At 39.6% G+C, this 26,229-nt stretch overlaps 1 protein-coding gene across 1 annotated transcript; it reads right to left on the bottom strand.

Annotated features, from left to right (window-relative positions):
* Positions 1 to 14,860: 14,860 nt before the first annotated feature.
* LOC133814242 (uncharacterized) lies at positions 14,861 to 15,634 on the bottom strand. Its single transcript, XM_062247231.1, has one exon. The coding sequence runs from the start codon at positions 15,632 to 15,634 to the stop codon at positions 14,861 to 14,863; it is 774 nt and encodes a 257-aa protein (XP_062103215.1).
* Positions 15,635 to 26,229: the final 10,595 nt, after the last annotated feature.

Here is a 26,229-nt window from a genome sequence, read left to right as displayed (position 1 = left end):
TTGGGTCCAGTATGTCGTTCCCACTACAAAGGCCTCCATACTTTCATACAAGGTCCAAAAGACAGGAATTTAAACCTTCGTTTTATTAATTTTTTTTTATTGATTAGGCCCACTATAGTCATGCAAAGCAAATGAGCCTTCACAAGTGGAACCACCCACAAGAGAGGAATTTAAACATTACATTTTCTAATGGGCTCAAATAAAACCTCTCATTTTATGAATATTTTATTTGGCAAAAACCATATGTCTAGCCAACATATGGACCACTATATGCATCTAAGCCCAATTGCAAAAATACCACATATAGTTCAAACAGACATGTTATAATTGGATGGGCCTAATCATGTTACAATATGAGCAAGTCTATGAATTTATGCAAAAATACCACAATTTATTTTATTTGCAAAATTACCACAATTAATTTTCTAGAATTTATCAAAAATTCGAATTAATTAATTTTTTACAAAAAATAAGTCAATTTAAATGAAATTTATCAACAATTAACAATAGTTAATTTAAATTTCATTTATCTACAATCAACTTGATTTAGGTTAATTTGAAAAAAAAAATTAATTTAATTTAAATATGATTTATCAATAATTAACCATAGTTAATTTAAACCCCCTTAAAAAATATAATTTATTAATTGGTTGAAAAAAATGATATTTTTCAAAATTTAACCAATTTTAAATTTTAAAATAAATATCTTAACTGTTTTTCAAAAAATATATTGTGTTGTTACAACTATAAACAAATATTTTTACCATTTTAAAAAAATAAAACATTAATATTTATAGCAACCCTAAAATATCTCAAAACATTTAAACAAATTCAAATATCCATAAAAATATCTAACTAACAAATTTCAAATTTCAAATAATTTAAATATTAAAAACTATAGAATAAACAAATATTAATATTTTCAAATAAAGATTTAATAAAAATAACAAGTATTAAAAGAAAATATCTTTAATATCTTATATCTTAATTATAATATTTTAATATATTAAAATATTTAAAACTAAGTTGTTAGCCTATTTTTAAATTTGAATTTGAATCTTTGTAGAAAATATCTAATTATTTAAATCTCCAACAACAAAAATATCTTATTTTAAAAAATATTTTTTAAGTGATAAAATAAATATGATATTTTTAGCTTTGTTATAAATAATCAATTTCATATTTTTTTATCTTCTTTAATTAATTTTTTTTTGATGAACAGTACCCAAAACGGGTACTGTTCACCTAGCTGCAAGGTGGTGACGCGCGCGTGCAGGAGTCTGCGCGGGGTGGCTGCCGAGTGACACCTTGTGCGTCTGCCGAAGAATGTGCGCAGGGGTGTTTCTGCACTCGAACAACAAGCATGAGGGAGGGGGAGACGCCGAGGGATGCACGCAGGTGCGTGGGGCAGCGTGCGCAGGTGGCCTTATGAAATTTTTTTGTGTAATTTTTCAAACCAAAAACGTTATAAAATAATTTTTACGATGTTTTGCAACAAATTAAATTAATTGCATAGAAAACACAATAAAATAACCAAAATTTTCTAATAATCACTTAAAATTCAATATGCTTCATGAAAAACATAAAATCCATCCAATTACTCAACAAATCAAATAATTCAATTTTTAACAAGGTCATGCATGAAAATAAAGATAACCTATCTATGACACCAATTGTTAGGAAAACTTATACAAGATCTTGTTTAGTTTCATGTAAATCATATATTAAACATATTAATATAAGATAACCTAGAACATGTTTCTAAAATTGAATACATATAGAGATAATAATAAGAACACTTACATTATCAGGGGAATGATTAAGTCCTTCATTTTATTTCTCTAACCCTTGTATCATTTCTGTCACAAAGTATTACCAAGAAATTGAACCGTTCTTCAATTTTCTTCACAACCTTCCAAAGTATCCTTAGAATCACCTAGACTAGGGTGGGCAATTCTCAACACATGAGATAGATACAGAGAGAAGAAGAGAAAAGAATATTGAGCCATAGAAAAGGACTTATGCAGTAGAGAGAATCTAAAACCTATTAGATATTCTAATCTTTTCAGAAACCAGTGTCTGTCATCTATTTTCAACTATCACTTAGCATTCATTTTATAGACTCAATTAAGTCATTTATTTAATTAAAAAATTGATAAAATAATAGCCAATTATCAGCCCTAGGTTGAAATTCTCATGGGCTTTAGGCCCGTGAAATTTCCCATTTAATTATAAACCCATTGGACTTAAAATCAAGGCATGTATTATTTTTTATTGATTTAATTATTTAAATCCTTTATCAAATTAATTATTTATAATTTGAACCTTGATTTAACCTTATTTATTAATTTATACACCAATTTATCTTAATTAATAAATTTCCCTAATTTCTCTTTTCTTCTCTAAATTATACAACTTTGTGAAACTATCCAAAATTGACCTGGTCAACTTTGATAATTCTAATTGATAATTAAATCAATTAATTGAGACTATCTAGATGATTTTATCCATGGTACAGCGGGGACCATGGGCCAATGAAATCAAGCTCCAATAAGTTATCATAAATTTAACAAATAAATTTACTAACTTATTAATTCCTTTTAACTCCACTAAAGACTTGGAATTACACTCTTGAATACATAGAATGTTCTATAAGCAATATAGATACGTTATTTATTATCCATTGTTACAACCATAATTGTCACTCAATCCTCTAAGATGGGACTGAAATATTGTTTTACCCCTCATTGTATTTTATCCTTAAAACACTTAGTTCCTTGTAAATAATATTCTAGTAACTAATATTAATTACTGAAATGAGATCTCTATCATTTAGCACCTTGAACCAAAATAAAAGGAACCATCATTTTTTTCTTCTTCATCAGAAGCTATAGATGTTCATATCTATGATTAACACTCTAGCTCAATTATACTACCGAGTTCCCAAGATGTACGTATGGGCTAGTCCGTAGGGTAATCTGGTAACGAACAAGTCAAAGAACTCAAATAATACAACTAGTTAGAATGCTAACCACGCAGAATTGAGATTGAATTGACCTATGGTCAACTATATGATATGACTAGAATAGATAATAACGGTATGTTTACTTATCCTGTCTATTGTCAATATCGGTCTAGTTCGATGTAACAGATACATATGATCTTATCTACTTTGCTAATGTTCTAGAAAGAACATAACATTGCGATGTGTAAGTTAATCATATCGTTGATTTTGCAAGTTAGTGTAAATCTTGTGCACTGACTAATCTTAGGACTAACTTAATTATAACATATAATCATATTTATATTCCACTGTGATTATGTCACTATAAATACGATTAGCTATATGGTTGAGATTTAATAGAAGTTTATATTAAACAAATAATCATGAAAATAAACACATGTGAGCAAAGTGATTGACCAAGTCAAAAAATGATTTTTATTGTTTTATTGATAATAAAATGAGATTACAAAGAAATTGGGTTTTAATTAGGGCATAAAACCCCAACAGATTGACCACGGTATAAGAAGAACTTTTGAGTTGCTCGAGCTCAGTCTTACAACTGTTCCTCTCACCATGAACAGTGTCTATCTCAGACATGAGGGCATGACATGTATCTTCCTTATCCTTCTTCAACTGCTCGATAGATTCAGATAGGTTGGTCAAGGTGATCATTGTCTGCAATGGATAAAAAGAGATCAATACAAAAAATTAAGCGGAAAGATAACAAGTACAATAATAAGAGAAGAACCATACCTGAAAAGTGTTGGCAATAGAATGGCGAACGATCTCACTAAGGATACAAACTCTAGAGAAAGACCATTTTGCCCGTGTATGGTCACTCTGGATGACCTCTTCAAAATCTAGGTACCACCATTTGAACACGAGAATGTAATATAGGAGATGAGGACCGGATCGTGGGAACCACACTAGCAGTCGCTGCAGGGGCTGGCGGTGTAACCCCAGCTAGAGGTCGACTCTGGCCTGAGAGAACAGAAGAAGACTCTGCAAGGGTCCCCTTATTCTTGTTCGCTAACTGTTTCCTCCTCTTGTTAGCCCTTGCACCTATAACCTCAGGGCCACTAAACAAAGCTCGAGCATTCATGTTTCTTGCCAAAAGAAAAATGGTCAGATAAGATGCAAAAAATATATATCAATCATAATGCGGCTAAGAAAAAATAGTATAGCAGAAGGACTATCAGTAAAAGTTTCCTCTGGAAAGTATTTATTTAACCAATGAGGGAGGGATAGTTCTTATGCTGTATGCTTGAGCTGGAGGGAATTAGGGAAAAAGTATTGACTAAAGTAGTGACCAAGGTTGGAAACACCACTCCTAAGAACTTCTCCACCAGAATTGCTACACAAGTGGCAGAATCCTTCATAACCCGATACACAATTGGACTTGATATTGAACAAGTAGTGAACCTCCAAAGCATCAGGAGGAGGCCAATCTAACACTCTATACAAAATACGCAACCGTACCAATAATTTGTAACTGTCTGACATCAATTGGAATGGGGACATTCCAAAGTAGTCACATATTTCCACAAATTACAAATGAAGCGGCAGAAAAACACCTGCTTGGAAATTCAAAGAAGCACCTGCTCGAAGACTTAGGTGGAGTTGTTCGCATATTCAAAGAAGCAACCTATTCACCTATAGTTGTGAAGGAAAAGCTTATCTATCCACCTATACTATAAATGGTACGAATAAGAGGTAGAGGTTGTGAATCATAGGGTCCTGTTCATTTGTATTACTCTATTCGAATCGTTCAATGATTGGGCGAACAAGCAACGAATCATATGGCTCATGAGAACCTATTCACATAAGAAGTTACCTAGGATTCTGTTCGTGTGTGTGTGCTTATATCAAAACACTAATTGTCAATGCCCTATGAAACTGAAGTTGGGTAAACACAAGTAGAGGTGAAATGCTTTGTTTTCCTATACTAGTATACAGAGGAACAAAAATGAACAGAAAATGCCAGTTCATTTGCTTTGTATATATATAAAAGAAATCTTCATGTTCAGTCGTGTTCCTTTGTAGGAGGTGAACATGGAGGCTGGCAGTTCATCTATGTTTGTAACAAAAAGTGGCTGATCGCATATAGTACAGAAGGGAAAAGAGAAGGGAAACAACTCAGAAAGTTTGTTCGCTCAAGATCCCTTTTCAAGAAATTCTATTTGTTTGGTTCACTTGGAAAGCAATAAGAACAAACTACAAAGTAAATAAGTCACGTGCCTTTGGAAGGAATGAACAGATTAATAACTATTCACATACATCCAAATCCAAGGGACTTTGTTCATACATAGGCGAACAAAGATAAAAGCAGAGGCAAAATTTTGTAGAAGGCATATTCGTGTGCTTGTGAACTTATAAAAAAATATGTTCGTTCGTAAGAAAGTTAATGACAGAGGCATACACATCTTTGGAATAAACAAGATTGGTAAAGATTAATTCATTTTTATTCAGAAAAAGGCACTTACCCAAGACAATTTTTGGCTACAAATAGGAGAGGAAATTGGCAAAGTAAACCCAAGAACTGTAGCACTTTCAAGGAGTTTGAACCCGTGGTCCTAAAGATTCAAAATATTAGAAAAAGTCAATAAATTCCTTTAGACTATGTTCAAATTTTTGAAGGGAATAAGTCCTGAAGCTATCAATAGTTGCATAGAAAAAAATGCATACCCAACGAAACAAAATGGTGATGGCGGAAGAACCTTATCCTCCGACGGTTATGAGTTCACTCTGGCAAGTCACAAGAACCTCTCTTCCAATGGAAGCCCCGTATCCAATAGCGTCGAGTTCCTTCAGCGACTCACTTCCTCCAGTTGCAAAGGCTCCACGGTGTCGAGCTATTCTCACCATGGAAGGGTCGGCGGTGGCCTGCTTAACAACATCAAAGCTTCTAAGTGAACAAAACCAAGTGATGGGCTAAGTTTTCAAAGTAATGGGCCTATGGGTTCTATAACCTAATGGGCCTATAATTCATTTGAGGATTGCAACATAACATAATCCCAATAAGTTGCTATCAAATAAAATGCCTTTGGAATGATTAGAGAAGTTATTATGAAAAGGATATGTTATTTAAATGTCATATAAGTGTATAACCAAAAAAGAATTATGCAAAGCATGAAAACTGACTTAGGGGGCAAATGTTATACCCATTTTTTTGGACATTTATGACATTTAGAAAAATAGCAATTATAAAGAGATGAAGAACATAACACTTTGTCTTCCTGTTCTCACGAAGTGCAAAGTAGTTCATGTTCTTAGAAAGTGCAAAGTATTAGTTTCTGTTCTCATGAAGCGTAAGGCAGTTCTTGTTCTTACAAAGTACAAAGTACTTCTTGTTCTCACAAAGTACAAAATACTTCATGTTCTCACAGAGTACAAAGTACTTCCTATTCTCACAGAGTACAAAGCAGGTTACCAAGTGCTAACAGAAGGGATTTGGTCGCGTAGCCGCATTCCTCAACCTTTCTTCGCACAAGGCAAGTTATTTCACCTTTATTCACACAAGGAAAACCATTACACGCTAACATAGTTAGCGAAGGAGTACAAAGTTGTCATTTATCAAAATATAATTGTATTTCTGTTGTAATGTATTATTTGCAGGCCAAGCCCAATAACATAGGTCCATCATCTAATATGTATTTTGTACCTACATTCGACAAAATATTTAATTTAAATCTAATAAAACATTCTAATAAAATGACACTAAAACTTTTTTTTTTTAAATATTATTATTCTTACATCACAATAAGGTAGTCACATATTTTTTTACAAGTGGCGCACATATAAACACCATTTGTACTCGGCATGGGTGTTGAATGAGTTAGTGAGAAGTAGAATCCTGTATTACATATCATGTGAGCATTATGGATTAGGTCATTCAAAGTTAGAGAGTGCGATGGCAGAGTATATGCGTCATATTGAATGGGATTAGATACTCCCAAGATGTGTATTTTGTAAATTATGTTATTTGTATCTCAAGCGGGAATATAGGCAAGTGATGTAAACAACTGTGAATAAATATTTAATATAACATATTTTGTAAATAAAGCTTGACTTTCGAATTTACGAAATTGACATTCATTACTCGCGTTTGTTGCTGAGAGAGTCGAGTGTTTAGGTAGTTTCTCGCTTATCATCTGTTGAACATGATCACAATCATGACAGTTTCGTGCTTTATAAATTTTGTTATGTTGTTTTGTGTTGAACCTTCTTGCCTTGAGAGAGTCGCGTTGCTCTGTTATTAGAACTAAGTCGTCCCCTTGGGTGCATGAAAAAGCAAGGTAGATGCTTTACCATTTGTTAGAGGGGGCGACGTGGTTTAGCTCAGACGCAGAACGCAGCATCCGAGGCTGGGCATCGAGGCAGAGCTTAGAGAGGCAGAACTCAGGATCATGAATCTTTCCATTGCACCCATACCAAGGTTTATTTGGTACCTCTTGCTGGGGTAGGTTATCAAACCCAACAGGAGTAGCCAGCGTGTAGGATGTGGGTGCGATTGCGGGAAAAGTTCCTCCCAGGCTTGGATTTCCAAACCAGTTACTGTGTAACGAAGGCAAAACCGAAGTGGGTTGTCTAATGGTTCTGTTGCAGTAGTCAGGGCAGATTAAACTGCATGGCGAGGTTCCTTTATTTGTTGGACCAGACGGAGCTCCTCTGTGGGCACAACAAAGTAAGAGGATAGGCTAGATGGTGAAATGAACCCTGGATGGTCATCCAAATTCACGTATTCAGGCTAGATTAGACTGTGAAATGGCTGACCTTAGTTCCCCGTTAGTTTAGTCAAGTCAGATTAGAATGCGTTTAGATGAGTAAAGTGTGCCTTGATGATGGACATATTGTGTGAATGTCATGAGTAGAGAGATTTATAGTGGGAGGGTTTGCTAGGTGAAACCATAAACTTTTGTTGCAAGAGATCGAGTGGAGTGGCAGAGGCACCATGCCTCTGTATGTATCTTGTGTGTTTGAGGTGACCCTCTCAAGTCCATATTTATAGCGGAGGTGGTAGGTAGATCTTAGTGCACGTGAATAATGTTGTTTCTCATATGGGTAGGAAAGGGTATATTAAAATATGCATGTAATAGTAGCTCTTAGTGCAAAGAAAATAAAGTGATAATTTTCACATGCATGTTCTTTTTATGGTACGTCAGGAAGGATTTCTCATGCAGAATTTGTCAGCAAAAGTTGACTATGTTAAATATCTTAGAGTAATGTAAGAAAGGAAAGTTGTTTTATTACTTTTGAATTGTAAAGTACACACAACTATTAATAATAATATTGTTTCAAAGACATTGAATTCCAAGTATTTGGTGCATTTTTGCCACTACGTACATGTTTGAGAGTATAAGACCCTTACCCTAGTGCTTGTGTTTCTTCAAAGGGTCCGTCCCAGTTCGGCTCCAGCTTCTTTGGGTTGCCCCTGACTTTACGCAGAACTCAATCTCCCTTCTTAAACGTGCGTGAATGGACCCTCTTATTGTAATAGCATTCTGCTGCCTTTTGGTATTTTTTGTGTCTTATTTGTCCTATTGTGCATAACTCGTCTAGGAGGTTGAGGTTGTGTGTTAACTGTATGTTTTTGAGGTCAAATCAGAAGCTATTTCCATCTGAAGTGTCAGCAGGTCTACTTCCGTTGGGATGATGGCTTCTGTTCCATACACCATGGCATACGGAGACTCACCTGTAGACGACCCTTTTGTCGTTCTATATGCCCATAACACCTTTGGTAACTCTTCTACCCATGCGCCATTTTTATCTTCCAAGTTTTTCTTGATGTTGGCAAAAATGACTTTGTTGGAGGACTCTGCTTGGTCGTTGCCTTGGGGGTAGGTGATAGAAGCAAAACTTAATTTTATCTTGTATGTGTCACACAACTCCTGTACTTTGGCATTTTAGAACGGTGTTCCGTTGTCCACAACTATTTCCCATGGGATCCTAAATTGGCAGATGATGTGTTTCCATATAAAGCTCATGGTGTCTGTTTTGCGGACTATGACGTAGGCCTCTGCTACGACCCATTTAGTGAAGTAATCGGTGGCTAACAAAGTGTACCGTTTTCCTCCAGCGGCTCTGGGCAGTTCTCCTACTACGTCCATCCCCCACTTTTCAAAGGGCCAAGGTGCGATGGTGGAATGTAGAACTTGAGCGGGTTGATGGATGGTGGGCGCAGATCGCTGGCATTTGTCACATTTCTCTGCATAATCGGGCGCTTCTGTCATCATGTATGGCCAGTAACACTCCGCTGCGAGTGCTTTGTGTGCCAAGCTTTGTCCCCCTGTGTGGTTCCCACATGCTCCTTCATGGATCTCCTCTAATAATTGTTTAACTTCTGAGGGACGTAAGCACCGAAGGTAAGGGCTACTAAAGGATCAGCGATACAACATTCCATGGATGATGGAGTAGCGTTGAGCTTTAAGGTGCGGAAGCTTCGCGTCTTTTGGACTGGGTGGTAATTCAGATTTGGTCAGGTAGCGGATGATTGGATCCATCCATCATTCTGGTTCTGATGAGATAGAGAAAACTTTCACAGCTCCTGGTGAGTGACTTATGGAAATTGCAGAGTGTCGAGAACATTCTCCCGCAGAGGCTTGTTTGGCGAGGGCATCGACTTTCTGATTCTGTTCCCTTGGTATTTGTATGAGCTCAAATTGATGAAACTATGACTTCAATTCAGATACTTTTTCCAATAGGTTGGTCAGGTGAGGTGCCTTAGTGTCGAAATTACCGACCACTTGCTCTATCATTAGCTTCGAATCTCCTCTGACTCGCAGTCATCTAATGCCCATGTTTCGTGCTAATTCTAGACCGAAAATTAGAGCCTCATACTCGGCTTTGTTATTTGTGGTGAATTGCTCCAATCGTATGGCTTCCTCAATTTTCAATCCCAGCTCCTTGAGAATTGGAGGCTTTGTCTGTGTGCATCGTCGACATCCACTCAGCTTCTGAATCCAGCAGTTCAAGTAAGGTCTTGGGTGTCAAAGATTGTATCTCAACTAGGAAATCAGATAGAACTTGTCCTTTCTTTGCTTTTCGTGGTAAGAACCGTATATCATATGTCTCGAGTTCAATTTCCCATTTGGACAATCTTCGAGAGAGATTAGGTTTGTTCAAGACCTGCTTTAGTGGGTAGTCCACGTATACAATGATGGTATGGCCTTCAAAATACTGTCGCAGCTTCTTCTTTGCCGTAATTAACGCGAGGAACAATTTTTCCATCATGCTGTAGCGCGTTTCAGTGTCTAGTAGCATCTTACTGCAGTAGAACACTAGCTTCTATCGGCCTTCGTCTTTTCAAAAGAGCACAGAGCTTACGGAAAAGCGTGAAACAGACAGGTAAAGGAAGAGATCTTTGTTGGGGATGGGAGAGCCTAATATGGGAGGAGTGCTTAGATAGGCTTTCAATTCCTCGAATGTTGTATTTTGTTCTGCCCCCAGGTGGTGTTGGCAGATTTCTTGATGCATTGGAGGAAAGGCTGGCAATGATCAGACATGCGGGATATAAATCTACTTAGTACTACGACTTTGCCTGTCAGAGCTTCGATATCCTGGATGGTTCTAGGTTCCTTGACCTTTGAGAGCAAGGCAATCTAGGTTGGATTGGCCTCGATGCCTCTATGGATGACCACATACCCTAAGAACTGGCCAGAGGACACCCCAAAAATGCACTTGGTTGGATTCAATTTCATTTTATGGGCGTCGAGGATGTTGAAGCATTTGGTTAGATCTTCCACATGTGTAACACCCTGTCAGGATTTGATTACCATTGCATCAATATATACTTCCATGTTCCTTCCAAGCAATGATGAAAAAAGTTTGTGCATTAACCTCTGATATGTTGCTCCTGCATTTTTTAGTCCGAAGGGCATAACTTTGTAAGATTATAGGTCGCATCTATTGTGAAGGTCGTGTGGATTTGGTCTTCTGCCTTCATTGGTATTTGATTGTATCCTGAGTAGGCATCAAGGAAGCTCATTCTTTCATACCTTGCCGTGGTATCTATCATTTGATCAATTTTTGGGAGAGGGTAGCTATCTTTAGGACATGCTTTGTTCAAGTTGGTACAGTGTAACGACCCAAAATCACTAATAAGGCTTAAGGGCCTTGATTAATGTGCCGGGAGGGCATGATTGGTTTATGTGTGAATTTATTAGCTTAATGCATGATTCTGTGATAAGCATGCTTGTGTGATTATATGAATATATATGAAATGCATGTCTACAAGTGTTAGTATGCATGTAGGCCCCGTTTATCTTAAAGGGGTATATTTGTAATTTTAGCCTGTTGAGAGTGTAAATATGATTATATGTGATAATTGTGAGGACCACATTATTATGTGGGTAAATCTGCAGCATGTGACTCGAGGAGATCCTAGGGAGCTAGTTAGCGGGAAAGTCTCAACAGGACCTAATACTTGACTTGGGATAAGTCAAGGGGTATTTTGGGTATTAGATGGTTATTTGGGTTATAGAAATAAATAATTGGAGATATATTTGAGGTTAGGAAGCTTAGATGGGAATATTGGGGAATTTTGCCATTTTTGCCCTCGGGGACGTTTTGGTACCCTGAGCCTCAGGATTGACTCAATTAACTAAAGTTAGACTAAGTAAAGTTGAGAAAATAGTAGAAGAACCTTAAACCGACCCTCCCCTTCTCTCAGTTTTATCACTCTTCTTTTCTCTCAAGGGAAACCACTAGAACTTAAGGAAATTCAGCTGGGAATTTGGTGGTTTGAGCTGAAGTCTTGGAAGATTAATCTAGTGATCAGCTAAGGAGTTCAACTAGGATTAAGGTAAGACTTGAATCACACTTTTGGTTATTTAAATTCTGTGGTTTTGATTGAGTTCTAAGAGGTTTTTGGGTTTTGAAATTGAAGACTGAATTGAAGCTATGAATCTGGGAGTTAGCTCAGAAATTCCTTAGAGAATTGGTGCTTCAGTAAAGGTAAACTTGAATTTGTGATTTAATGTCTAAATCTTGGTGTTTTCTTGACTGGTTTTCATGTTTTTAAGCTTTTGAGGTTCAAAAATTGAAGTTAGATTTTGATGATTTTCTAGGCTAGGTTTTCGCTAGATTATGTTGCTGGGAACGTGTTAGAAGTTTGTGGCAATTGAGTTGTGGAATTAGAATGGTTTTGGGTAAGGTTTGAGTGTCAAAAATGGTGATTTTTCTGGGTTCACGTATGAGCGCTGCAACCCTGTTCTTCCGTGCCGCGACACTAGGTTGAAGCAGGATTTGGGGACCATTCTGGGCGTCGCGGCTCCCATAGGGTTGTGCCGCGACGCTAGGCTAAATTCAGGACATGGGAATTTGAGTTTTTAGGGTTTTGGCTCAGGGGGCTCGGGGGACGCTTTCCCTACCTTGTGCGGGGAAACGGGAGGCCCCGAGAGCTCGGGATTGGTTCCGGGAGATGATTATGAATTGGTTAGTAATGAGGATGCAATGTATTTGTTGTGACTAGGTATTCGACAAGGCTCGGGTTAGAGGATCGCGCTTGGGATTTCTGTGCTCAAGAAGCTCGGTACATAGGTAAGAAAACTGCACCCGGTTGTGAATTTATAGTGGGACTAAGGGTTCCCTGTTCTAAATGCTTTATGAAGGATGGTATTACGCCATGTAAATAGTGAACGAACGACCTAAGAGTTCTGGAGTTTACGTTGGCGGACAGGGCGCGGCTCAGCCACTAGTAGCTGAGGACAACTTATTATTCACTGAGCCCGGTTTAAGCAGACTGGAGTCAGTGGGAGTAAACAGAAGGTACGACCTATGGGCATGAACCCTGAATATCATGTGATTTGACTGTTATTATTGATTGATGAATTTGTTATGCTGAATTGCTGAGTGTTGGTTTGTTGATTTTCTGGTTATGTATGTGGACTGTGTGATTAATGTGGTATGCTAAGTATACGAACATGCTTTAAGGATTTTCAATTGTTATCATTGTTTGTACTATAACGTTATATTTTCTTGTTGGGCCTTGGCTCACGGGTGCTAAGTGGTGTAGGTAAAGGCAAGGAAGGGCAAGCTTGATCAGCCCTGAACTGGAGAGCTCTGAAGGCAGAATGTACATGATTAGCTGCTCGGTCGCCATGGTTGAGGGGTGACAGGAACAGGAGGACCACAGATGACTATATTGCCCTTAGAGTGGCTAGTGGTTGTTTGTACTCTGGAAATTTTGTAAACTGACTTTCAAACATTGTTTCTTATGGGATCCCTTGTACAAAATGTTTAATTATATGAAATGTGTCTTTTGTGACCAAAATCTTTTAACCCTAGTTCATTAATGATTTTAGTGACACGTTTTTAACTAAATGACTTGATTAGATGGTCCTGCACCTTTATAAATATACAGTGTAGCGGCCTTGGCTATCCAGGGCATTACATGTAGTCTATGCACACTCATTTTTTTTCCGTTTTTCTTTGGGACCACTACATGGTTGGCTAGCCAACTCTGATATAGGCATTCTTCGATTGCTCCTATGCTTAGCAGCCGTTGTACCTCTTCTTGTATGGTCTGGTTGACTTCAGGAGCAAACCTTCTCTGCGTCTGCTTGACGGGCGGGAAGCTGTTTGGTATGTTGAGGCTGTGACTCATGATAGAAGGACCTATTCCTGGTATATCATGGGGGGACCAAGCGAAAGTCCCAACTCTGGCTTGCAGGAACTGGATTAGGGTCTGTTTTTCTGTCTCAGGAAGCTTGACACTTACTAGCAGTATTTTGGATGGGTCATCATCATCTATACAGATCTCTTCTAGATTGTCAAGGGTGGTTCAGAGCTTTTCGCGATCTTCCTCTACATCTATGCCTTTGAGACACACTGGTAAGCTGTCCTTCAATTGTTATTTGGTGGGGTTGTCGTCAGGAGAGGAGGTGCCAGCGTCATTTATCTATTTCAGGGTAAGGAAGCATTTCTTTGCCTTCTTCTGGCACCCTTTTATGTCGATTGTATAACGGTCGTTGGGTGATTGGCATCGCATAACTTTGTAAAGTGGAGACCACTCCCTGCATTCTATGGATCTAGTTCCTCCCCATGATAACATTGTAGCTTGTGACGGAGTCCACTATGAGGAAGTCTACTGGAAAAGTGTGTTCTGCGGCGACTACGTTCAACCTAACGACACCTTTCGGGTATACCCTTTGGCTGTTGAATCCCAGGATTGGTACAACAGATGGTCTGATATGACTTTCTTCGAGTTCCATCTTCTGAGAGGCTTCCCAGAAGAGGACATCAACACCAATGCCCCCATTGACTAAAACTCTTCCCATCTGGCAATGGTTGACCTGCCATGAGATGACTAAAGGATCATCGGGGTAGGTGTACTCCCCGCAGGTCATCTTCTATGAAGGTTATTGAAGAGGATGGATAGCATCTGTCTTCCGAAGTGACAAAGTTGACGGTGTGGCCTAGCCATCTGTATCGCTTCACCCTTTCCTCCATTCTTTTATGGCTTTTGGATGCTTGCTCTAGTTCTGTGGTGAGCTCCATGATCCCGTGTATCATGGGGAGTTTCTTGAGAGGCTCTTGTGAGCTCATGGAAGCCACATTTAGGGAGTCCGCCATGGGCGGTGTCAGGGCAGAAGTGGCGTTGGGTTGTGAGACGCCAGGTCTGCTTGATCCTTTAATATACTGGGTCAATCGTCCGCTTCTCATGAGGGCCTGGATCTGATTGTGGAGGTTGTGGCACTCGGAGATTGTGTGGCCATGATCCTTGTGGAAGAGGCAGAAACAATTTTTATCTCTTCTTTCTGGGGGAGTGGTGATTTTGTACGGCTCACGCCAGAAGTGTCTGTCTTTTCTTTCTTCGTAGATGACCTCTTCCGGGACGGTGCACTCGAAAGAGGGGTATCACGGTGGATCTCGATTTGCCTTTGGTATTTTTCCTCCTTTCGTGTGATCTGTCTCTTGTCTTTTTCTTTTTTCGTCCCTTGTAGATGGAGGAGGAGGGTTATTTGCTGGTGGCATTGAAATAAGGGCGGACTTCTTCTGCGCACGTTCTCGAAATTCCAGGACCCTGAAGACGCCCTCAGCGCGGTTCAAGATTTCGGCCATGTCATACGGTAGTGTCATGGTGAGGTTTTCGTGCAAGAGGGACCCCACTTGTAGCCTTTTGACGAAGTGATTAGCTGCGGTTGCTGGCTCTACATCGTGGATCTGATGTACGAGGTCGATGAAACGTTGCAGGTTCGACTTTGGGTGTTTATTTTCACCTTGCTCAATTTGGTAGAGATCTACCATCATTCTTGGTGCTTCGCGGTTAGCATTATACTGTTGGAGAAAGGCTCTGCGAAGATCACCGAAGCCATTGACAGAGCCAGGTTTCAACTGCCTGAACCATAGCAAGGCTGGTCCAAAAAAAGTTGTGGAGAAAACTTTGCATTGTATGGCTTCATTGTTGGCTTCCAAGTCCATCTTTTGCTGGAATTGGAATAGTTGATTGAGCGGATCTCCTTTTCTGTTGAATGCGGGCAGTGGGGGAATTGCGAAGTCCCGCGGTTTGGGCTCCTTCTGTATCCACTTTGCGAAAGTCGATCTCTCGGTGGTCCTTGAAACCAAATCCATGTAATCAGTAGCGTAGGCAGATCTTCCGTCTGAGAACTTTTGCATCACCTCTCGCATCATCTCTTCTTTCCAGCTGTCCAAGAACTAGACAGAGGGGGTACGCTCTTTGGCTGGTGCATATTGCGTGGTCAGTGCTTGGGTCTGCTGGGGCCCCTTCTCAGCGACTGGTTGGGCTGTTCTCATGGGTTCTGCATTGGCTCGCGCTTGTGCTTCGTACCGAACCGCTCGTTGCTCCCCATCCCCTTGGTGAAGACGAGTTGGAGAGGATGGTACAGGACCCTGGGACCCTTCTCTAATGTTGTGAGTGTTCCTCTCAGGGGAGTCGATTTGGATGACCAGGGCTCCTGTCCTATCAAGTTTGAGATTTTCTTTGTCTTGGGCCCTGCGTGTGGCTTCGTTTGTTTTTCGCAATTCGGCGATCTCAACTTTGAGCCTGGCCTGAGCTTCGGTCAGTGTCCTAATGGCTTTGTTGGATCTCTGCTGGCTGGCTTCCAGCAGTCGACACATCCTGTTGATTTGGTTGCCTACATCCGTTGCTGGGACGACGGTAGCTGGTGCTCCGTTGTTCTTTGGCGCCGTGGCTTTTGTGTTCGAGTGAATCTTGATTGCAGGGGGAGTTTCTTGATTTAACGATGTTGTTAAAGAGGGAATAGTTTCCCACAGACGACGCCAATTTGTTGATGCAACAACTTTGCCTTTCTAAATCGAGAGGTACTTGCCGACAAATTCAGATTCACCAGTCCTTCTCTGTCAATGAAGATGACTTTGCCGATCGTTGAACCGTCGAGGGTACTTGCAAGAAAGACACTCCGATGCCTAAGTCCGATTTTTGATGCCTTCATCTGAATAAGAGTTCAATATTTATAGAACAAAAATGTGAGGTAGTTAGTTGGTTAAGCAGACTCCCTGCTTGGTGGGAGGAATAACTGAATCTCCCTCCAAAACGCCTTCAGATCAATTAAATATGCAGAGGTCAGAGGCGCAGACCGCCTCTGACCCATGGCTTCTGATTTCGGAGCTTCTGCATGGCCAAAAAAATCCATTTCAATCTACTTAAAACGTAAAAGCCTTTTGGGCCCAACAATATTAATCACTCATAATTAAGATGGAATTGACCTATGGTCAACATTGTGATATGATTATATTAGATAATAACGATACTTACTTATTTTATCAATGATCAATATTAGTCCAGTCCAATGTAGCAAAATACATCCGATCTTTTCTACTTGGTCGATGCCTTGGATAAGACATCACACCCCGAATGTGTAAGTAGATCATATCGTAGATTATACCATATCAGTGAAAATCCAGTGCATTATCTTAATTTTATGACTCGTTCTTTTGAACATATAATTACAATCGTAATTTACTGTGGCCTAGTTACTATAATTGTAATTATTTATATGTTCGAGATTTTATAAATGTTTGTATTATTCCAATAATCATGTAATAAAAACAAGCAAGCAATACGGTTGTCAAACTAAATAATTTCTACTTCTTTTATTGTCAATATAAATTTGTGTTATATGTGACATGATTTTATAAGGGCATAAAACCCAATAAATATATATGCAATTCACCTTAATGATTTCTTCTCTGTAACTTTAGAAGGATCCAAAAAAAAAATAATTGTATGTAAGTACTTACGGGAGCAATAACCAAGCGTGGAAATAATGGTGAGCTTCAAGGAATTCAGTAAAATGATAAAAACTAAAGTTTAAATACTTAAGGGCAATAATCAATCTCAATGATCATGATATATATGGAATTCACCTTAATGTTTTCTTCTCTGTAACTTTGGAAAGAACCAAAAAAAGGAAATACTGATAAAATCGATAAATTAGAAACAATTGATTCTAGGCTGCCACGTTTCTTGACAGCTCACTATTATCATACAACTGATTTCATATTTTAACTAATCTCCAAAACATCAGCTTGTGTACCGTGGAGTCAATATGACAACAAGTATGGCTTACCAGAATTGTACCAACACCTGTTAGTATGTCCACACCAAGAGCCTTCTTTGAATTAGTCAAATTGATACGAATTTTGGTTGCAAGGTTATTTGGACGATTGACCTCTCCCTGTCTGTCGTAGCTAGCTGTGGCAACCTATATTCCGTTAAAAAACAAGAATCGCGGTAAGAATAATCAAACATGGCAATAAATTAACAAATTACAGTCCACAACCAATTATGGTCAGGCTAAACTTATATTTCTGGACAATGATAATGCATTGTCATTACCTGCAAATCCAAAGCCTTCAAATGATGCTCATTCTGGAGTTCACGCATTAGACCACTCACAACCATAAGAGCTTTAGATGGCACACAACCCTGTTTACACAAGTTCCACCGACAACATCTCCCCGTACGATGGTAGTTTTGAGACCCTGCAATTGTTTTATTACGCATTATCTCACCATCAAATGCAACCCCACTAACACTAAAAGATGAATAAACATTCAACAGCAGCAGACCTATGATTATCAATTCAATCCAACCGAGGACAACTACAAATAAATGTACTCTCTAGTGACAAAATTTTAGTCATAACATATATTTTCTGTGACTAAATGCTACTTTTAGTCACAACAAAAAATTTCTTATGACTAAAAAGTCATACTTAATGTTATGATTAATATAGTTTTAGTCACAACCTATTATTTTTAGTGAGAAAGTTTGTTATGACTAAAAATACATTTAATGACAATAAATTGTAATTTTTGTTACTAATATTTTTAGCTACAGACTTTTTTATGATAACTTAAATAAGATGATTTTTTTTAGTCACAAATTTTATATTGATTAAAACTAAGATTTTTTGTACCTCTAAAGGAAAATTAAATAAAGTTGTATAACTTAATCAAAGCAAATGACTTGATAGTTATCATAATTCACTTTCCCTTTCTTGTGATTTGTGGAAATATTTACATTCCTTATTTAACTTTATTTTATCACAATTTCATTATAAAGAGAAGTAATATCTTGCAAATATTCAATACTTACTCAAAGTCATTTCTGGAATATTTGTCTGTATATTTTCGTGCAGCTCAAGTTTTTAAAATTCAGGAAACCAAATCTTTAATGTCCTTAATTATTTTTCTATCTTGAGCATTTTTTCAATCTGACACATGCAATGCCCTGGAATTCCTAATTCAGTTTAATGGCTGGATTAGTAGGCCGGGAGGGCCATGGCTGTTTAATTATGCCATTAAATGATAATATGCATGTTTATGTGAATTATATTATAATATGATGTTATACGCATGCATGTGGGTCCACATTTTATTATTATGATATTTTGGTAATTTGGCCCATTGAGGGCATAATTGTATATTTGTATGCATGTCGGTGATATATTGTTGAGACCATATTATAATGTGGGTTTGTTCGAGCTATTCGGCATGAGACGATCATGGAATATTAATTAGCGGTCTAGTCATAACATGTTTAAGTTCGGGGCTCGGGATGAACCTTGGGGTGATTTTAACGATTAGAGCGTTACCGGGAATTAAAGGGTAACGAGATATAAATTATTAGTGTTTGAGAATATTGAGAATAGCGAGAATTGGAGAGCATTAATTATGATTAACCAGATACGTGGGAAATACCAGTTTTGCCCTTGGGAGCCTTTAGAAACCCTCAATTGACCTAGGGGTATAATGGTATTTTCACCCCTAAGATTGATATAAAACATTTTAGGCTGTAAAAGAAGTAGAAAAATAGAGCATCTTCAAGAGCCTTCCCTAACCTTTTTTCCTTCAGTGCTCTTTGTGATTTTTGAACCATTCTTGAGGATTCAAGCTTGGGAAGTAAGCCTTGGGAGTTTGGAAGTGTGTTCCACCCTTGAAGAGCACCATAAGCTGAGCTTGGGGTAAGCTTCTAGCCATTGAATTCTCTGGTTTGCCCTGTTTTTGTTCTAGTTTTTTGTTGTGATTTCTAGGTTGAATACTTGGTTTTGTTGGGAGATTTGGCTAGGGTTCTTATGGTTGTGATGTTTTGGGTATGTGAGGATGGTTTTAGGGTTCATTTGGCATTTAAAATGGGATTTGGAATCAAGTTGGAATCGAAGGAGTCGAAGAAGAAGGTTTCAGGGGAGTACTGGTCTGGGGGTAGTGCTACAGCGCCCACCCTAGGGCGCTGTAGCGCTACACAGGATGTTTTTGGGCATTTTGGGGGTTCTGAGAATAGCGTTGGGGCACTAGGGAGCAGCGCTGTAGGGATACTCTGTTCCTTCATAATCCCGTTTTGAGTGTTTTTAAGTGTTTTTGGCTCGGGGTTTCAACCCTTAAGGCCCGGGATCGAATCTACTCACCGTGTGGGCATGTTTCGAGGTCCCGAGAATGGGGCTTAAGTTAAGACCCTTTCATTGTTGATTTTCATTAATGGAGGTTATAATTGGTTGTGATTAGGTAACTGCTAAGGAACCAAAAGGTTGATCGTTCTCAAGAGTCGTTCTTATATTACTTCTCGCTCGAACCTGAGGTAAGAAAATTGCACCCTGTATATATGACATGCATGAGTGTTGTTGAGGTATGTTGGTTGATAAATGTGGACATGGATTGCATATTAAATGCTAGCAGATGTTGTTTACTTGTGTATGGCACTGATTAGTCAGGGACGGCACTGGTCGTGTATTATTGACCTAAGAGTCAGAAACGGCATAAGCGTCCTGTACGCAGAGCCGAATGAAGATTTGATCTAATCGATATCAGCGTTGAATGACTCTATGGCATTAATACTGGACCGACCCTAAGGTCGATGAAACTTATAAGCGCTTGACTAGTCTAAGCTAGTTACTAAGAGCCAAGGCCTAAGGCCTAGGTGACCGTTTGTCACATGGCTAAGGAACGATGTTCCAGGGTTATGACTCTATGGTCATGAGGAAGGTTATGTTGGTGACTAGTCACCATGCACCTATCCTGTTTAAGCTAGTGAAAGGTTCACTTATCTGTTAAACCCCGGTGACCTTATCGTCACATGGCTAAAGGGAGCTGTTCCCATCTTTGTGAATTCTGCAGCTGTCACTTATCTGTTTTGGACTGAAAGTTTTGAATGATTATTATGATCATTGTTGATATTATATCATGCTATATTGTGTTTTCTTGCTGGGCCTTGGCTCATGGGTGTTATGTGGTGCAGGTAAAGGGAAAGAAAAGCTCACCCAGCCTTGAGTGGAGAGCTTAGGTGGTGATGTGTACATATGCAGATGCTTGACCACCATGACCAAGGTGTTCTCAGAGGAACTAGGGGTTTACCCTATTTTTGTCGCTTAGGTCGACGAGTTTGTAAATTTGAAACAGTAATGACCACTTTGAGTTGTAAATAACTTGTAAAGGATTTTATGGGCCCATGAACAGTTTTATGTATTTAATAAAATATATCCTTTCCTTTTTATTGTTTTTTTTTCCACCTTAGCCTGTTAATAACACTTAGATGCTCGTTTTTAACCAAAGGTCTCGGGTAGCGGGTCAAATTTCTCGTTCACCGTTCACGGTAACTGTTCTGGGCTACCTAGGGTGTTACAACTTGGTATCAGAGCGTGCCAAGGTTAGGGTTCCTATAGACTGGCTGGGCATGTACACACATCACTGAAGTCAAGCTCGACTCATGGTTTGGTAACTATTTATGTAGTTATATGTATAACTGTTTAAATATGGTATATATGCTTTACCTGTATGCATGAGACACCATGTTAAACCTGTGCCCTGAAATATTATATTTTCAGAAAATGTGTGCTAATTAGTACTGAGATTCCTGGTACATACTTATTAGTATTGTTGATTGTGAACTGTTATGTGATACATGCTAAGTGCTAAATGCTATAAACATGTATCTACTTGTATATTTGTATGACTGTGGAATATGATGATTGTCTGTTTGTTCTTGGACCGTAAGACGGCAAGAGGTTTAGTTATTACTACCTGACTGGCCGTATTGATCATTGTTTCAGCAAGGTATCAGTGATAAGAATGATTCTAGGGAAGATAGATACGTCAGCTGGCCAGAGTGATTAGAGCCACAATAATAATAGTCAGGGTCAGGAGAATGACCAGCCACAGATTCCACAGCCAGCTCCTGTAAACTGGCAACAGATAGTTAGTGATTTGCAGGCAACAATGTTAAGATAGGGAGAGGAGCTTTGTCTCCTGAAACAGCAGCAAGTGCCTGTAGTGGCTAGTGTATCAGAGGCACCTCCTGTGTCGGTGCCAGCAGCAGAGCAGCTACCTGAGGTTGGAAATAAATGGGAGCCTCTCTATGAAAGGTTTAGGAAGCAACAGCCTCCAGTATTTGAGGATAGTGCAGATCCTGCCAAGGCAGAACAATGGATGAGTATGATTACCACTATCCTTGATTTTATGAGGGTAACTGGTAATGAGAGGGTGGCCTGTGCCACTTATATGTTTCGCGAGGATGCCCGAATTTGGTGGGAAGTGATTACCCAGACCAAGAATGTTAATGCCCTGAGTTGGGAAAAGTTTCAGACTCTGTTCAACGAGAAATATTACAATGATGCCATCAGGGCAGCTAAAGCTGAGGAGTTTATTAGGCTACTTCAGGGAAGTCTGTTAGTCACTAAGTATGCCTTAAAGTTTGATCGTTTGGCAAAATTCGCCATGGAGATGGTACCCACTAATGGGACCAGAAGAGAGAGATTTCTGTAGGGGCTACAGCCCAGATTAGCCCGTGATGTACATATCACCATTGTGGCTCGGGTTACTACCTATGCACAGGTCGTTGAGAAGGCACTCACAGCTGAGAGTGCAGAGAACGGGATCTGGCGTGATAGTGCAGCCAGGAAGGATTTCAGGAGGACGGTTCCTCCATTTGTGGGTTCTGATATTGGTATAGGCCCCAGTGAGCAGAAGAGGAAGGTTCCGGACACCTTCCCAGTTCCAGGTCCTAATAGGCGGCCCCATGGTATTTCAATGGGTCGTCCAGGTGGTAATGAAGCCTGGAAGTCTTTTCCTGAATGCCCTAGATGCAAGAGGCATCATTTGGGAGAGTGTAGGGCAAGGGCCTGCTTCTCATGTGGAGCAGTGGGTCATCTTAAAAATTATTTCCCTAAGGAAAGAAAAGAAGAACTCAGAAAAGCGGACAGCTCGGCCCCAGCTCGAGTGTTCGCATTGACACAAGCAGAAGATGAGGCTTCTCCCTCAGTTGTTACAGGTCAGCTTCTTAGTGCTGGAATCCCTTATAATGTATTGATTGATTCTAGTGCTACACACTCTTTTGTTGCTAGTAGTATTATTGATAGATTGTGTAGACCCTGTGATTTTTATGCTGTGGGGTTTGGAACTTTGTTACCCACTAAAGAGTTAGTGGTATCCAGGAGATGGGTCAGATCTTTGCCAGTGACAGTGGAGGGTAGAGAGTTATCAGTGGATTTGATAGAGTTGGTTATGATTGACTTCGATATGATATTGGGTATGGATTGGTTTGCAAAGTATGGGGCAACCATTGATTGCAGATGGAAAATGGTCACCTTTGAGCCTGAAGGTGAGGATCCTTTTGTGTTTGTTGGTGTTGTGCATGGACCTTGCATACCAATGATTTCTGTGTTGAGGGCTAGGGATTTATTGCAAGGAGGTTGTGTTGGATTCTTAGCCAGTGTGGTTGATACCACTCAGGTCGTGCCAGTGAGACCAGACTTGTTTGTGAGTTTTTGGATGTGTTTCCAAAAGATTTGCAAGGGTTGCCACCACACAGAGAAATTGAGTTCGTTATAGAACTGGCACCAGGGCGGAGCTAGTGTCTAGAACACCTTACAGAATTGCCCCAGCTGAGTTGAAAGAAATAAAAGTACAATTACAAGAACTGTTGGATTTGGGTTTTATCAGACCTAGTTTCTCACCTTGGGGTGTGCCGGTTCTGTTTTTGAAGAAGAAGGATGGTTCTCTGAGAATGTGTATTGATTATAGAGAACTGAATAAGTTGACAATTAAGAATAAGTATCCTTTGCCAAGGATAGATAATCTGTTCGATCAGTTGCAAGGTAAAAAGGTATTCTCAAAGATCGACCTTCGTTCTGGTTATCAACAGTTGAGGGTCAAGGAGGGAGACATACCGAAGACTGCTTTTCGTAACAGGTATGGGCATTATGAGTTCTTAGTTATGTCATTTGGATTGACTAATGCCCCTGATGCTTTTATGGATCTGATTAACAAAGTGTTCAAGGATTATCTGGACCAGTTTGTGATCGTCTTCATCGATGATATTCTGGTATATTCCCAGTCTGAGTCAGAGCATGAGCAACATCTGAGGTTGGTTCTACAGAGACTGAGGGAACACATATTGTTTGCCAAATTCAAGAAATGTGAGTTCTGGTTATCTCAGGTATCCTTTCTTGGGCACATTGTCAATAAGGAGGGGATTAAGGTAGATCTAGCGAAGATTGAAGCGATCAGAGATTGTCCAAGGCCAAAGAATGCTTCTAAGGTTAAAAGTTTCCTTGGATTGGCAGGCTATTATAGGCGTTTCGTGGAAGGGTTCTCAAAGATAGCTAGTGCATTGACTGAGCTGACACGCAAGAGCCAGAAATTTGTGTGGTCAGATAAGTGTGAGAACAACTTCCAGGAACTAAAGCAGAGATTGATTACAACTCCGATTCTGAGTCTTCCAATGGATCAGGAGAAGTTTGTGATTTATTGTGATGCTTCTCATCAGGGTTTGGGCTGTGTTCTGATGCAATCAGAGAAGGTAATTGCTTATGCTTCTCGTCAGTTTAAGGAGTATGAAAAGAGATATCCCACTCATGATTTAGAGTTGGCGGCGGTGGTCTTTGATTTAAAGATATTGAGGCATTATCTTTATGGAGAGAAGTGTGAGATCTATACAGACCACAAGAGCCTCATATACTTCTTCACCCAGAAGGATTTGAATATGACGCAAATGCATTGGCTGGAGTTAGTAAAAGATTATGACTATGAAATTTTGTATCATCCAGGAAAAGCCAACGTGGTAGCAGATGCTTTAAGCTGGAAGAGTCCGAGATAGATTCATGGTATGAGGCTGATAGCCAGGGAGTTAGCTGATGATATGACCAGAGCTGGTATAGAGTTGCTGGTGGGACAGTTGGCCAATATTACGCTACAGTCTACGCTGTTGGAGAGGATTAGGGAGGGTCAGTTGAGTAATCCACAGTTGATCAAGATCAGAGAGGATGTTTTGGCTGGAGCATCCAGAGATTATACAGTGTCTGATTTGGGCTTGTTAAGATACAAGGGGCGGATATGTGTTCCGTTAGACACTGTTTTGAGGTGAGAGATTCTGGATGAATCTCATACTACACCTTACTCTTTGCATCCAGGCACCACGAAGATGTATTGGGATGTGAGATCGTTGTATTGGTGGCCAGGGATGAAGAGGGGTGTAGTTGAGTTCATGGTGGACTTACCGAGGACTATTGGTCAGCATGATTCTATTTGGGTGGTAGTGGATCACTACACCAAGTCAGCTCACTTCTTGCCAGTGAGGACTACTTATACATTTGACCAGTATGCAGATCTCTATTTGAGAGAGATCGTGTGCCTCCATGGAGCACCTAGGTCGATCATTTCAGATCGGGACCCTACTTTTACTTCCAAGTTTTGGGGAAGTTTGCAGAAGGCCATGGGGACACAACTGAAGTTTAGTACTGCTTATCATCCTCAGACAGATGGGCAATCTGAGAGGACGATCCAGATTTTGGAAGACATGCTGCGGGCATGCATGCTGGACTTTGGTGGATCTTGGAGTAAGTATCTACCTTTGATAAAGTTCTCCTACAACAACAGTTATCAGTCTACCATTGGAGTTGCACCTTATGAGATGTTGTATGGTAGGAAGTGTAGGTCTCCAATTCATTGGAATGAGATAGGTGAAAGGAGATACTTTGGTCTTGAGGCAGTTCAGAGGACCAGTGAGGCCATTGAGAAGATTAGTGCTCGGATGCTCACTTCTCAGAGTAGGCAGAAGAGCTATGCATATCCCAAGCGTAGGAATGTAGAGTTCCAAGTTGGAGAATATGTCTTCCTTAGAGTCTCACCATGGAAAGGGGTGAGAAGGTTTGGGAAGAAAGGCAAGTTGAGCCCTAGATTTGTAGGTCCATTTGAGATCCTGGAGAGGGTTGGTCAAGTGGCTTACAGATTGGCTTTTCCTCCGGCGTTGTCAGCCGTGCATAATGTATTTCATGTTTCAGCTCTTCGGAGGTATGTATTTGATGCGAGCCATATTTTGAGTTATGAAGATCTAGAGCTTGAGCCAGATCTCTCCTTTGAGGAGCATCCAGTTCAGATACTCGATAGAAAGGATAAGGTCCTCAGTAATAAGACGATACCTTTGGTTAAGGTATTGTGGAGGAACAGCAAGGTCGAGGAAGCGACCTGGGAGCTGGAGTCAAATATGTAGAGTCAGTATCCCGAGTTGTTCAGGTAAATTTCGAGGACGAAATTTCTATAAGGAGGGGATAGTTGTAATGCCCAGAAATCCCTAATGCGGTTTAATGGCTGGATTAGTAGGCCGGGGAGGGCCATAACTGTTTAATTATGCCATTAAATGATAATATGCATGTTTATGTGAATTATATTATAATATGATGTTATACGCATGCATGTGGGTCCACATTTGATTATTATGATATTTTGGTAATTTGGCCCGTTGAGGGCATAAT

This window comes from Humulus lupulus, chromosome 2, assembly GCF_963169125.1.
Source record: "Humulus lupulus chromosome 2, drHumLupu1.1, whole genome shotgun sequence".
Classification (NCBI taxonomy): domain Eukaryota; kingdom Viridiplantae; phylum Streptophyta; class Magnoliopsida; order Rosales; family Cannabaceae; genus Humulus; species Humulus lupulus.
The sequence above is the reverse complement of the archived record's forward strand: the minus strand, read 5'-3'. Positions and strand labels throughout refer to the sequence as shown.

What these genes read in the sequence shown, in the direction of transcription:
- LOC133814242 (XM_062247231.1), bottom strand. Translation starts at nt 15,634, where the DNA reads ATGATGCGAGAGGTGATGCAAAAGTTCTCAGACGGAAGATCTGCCTAC.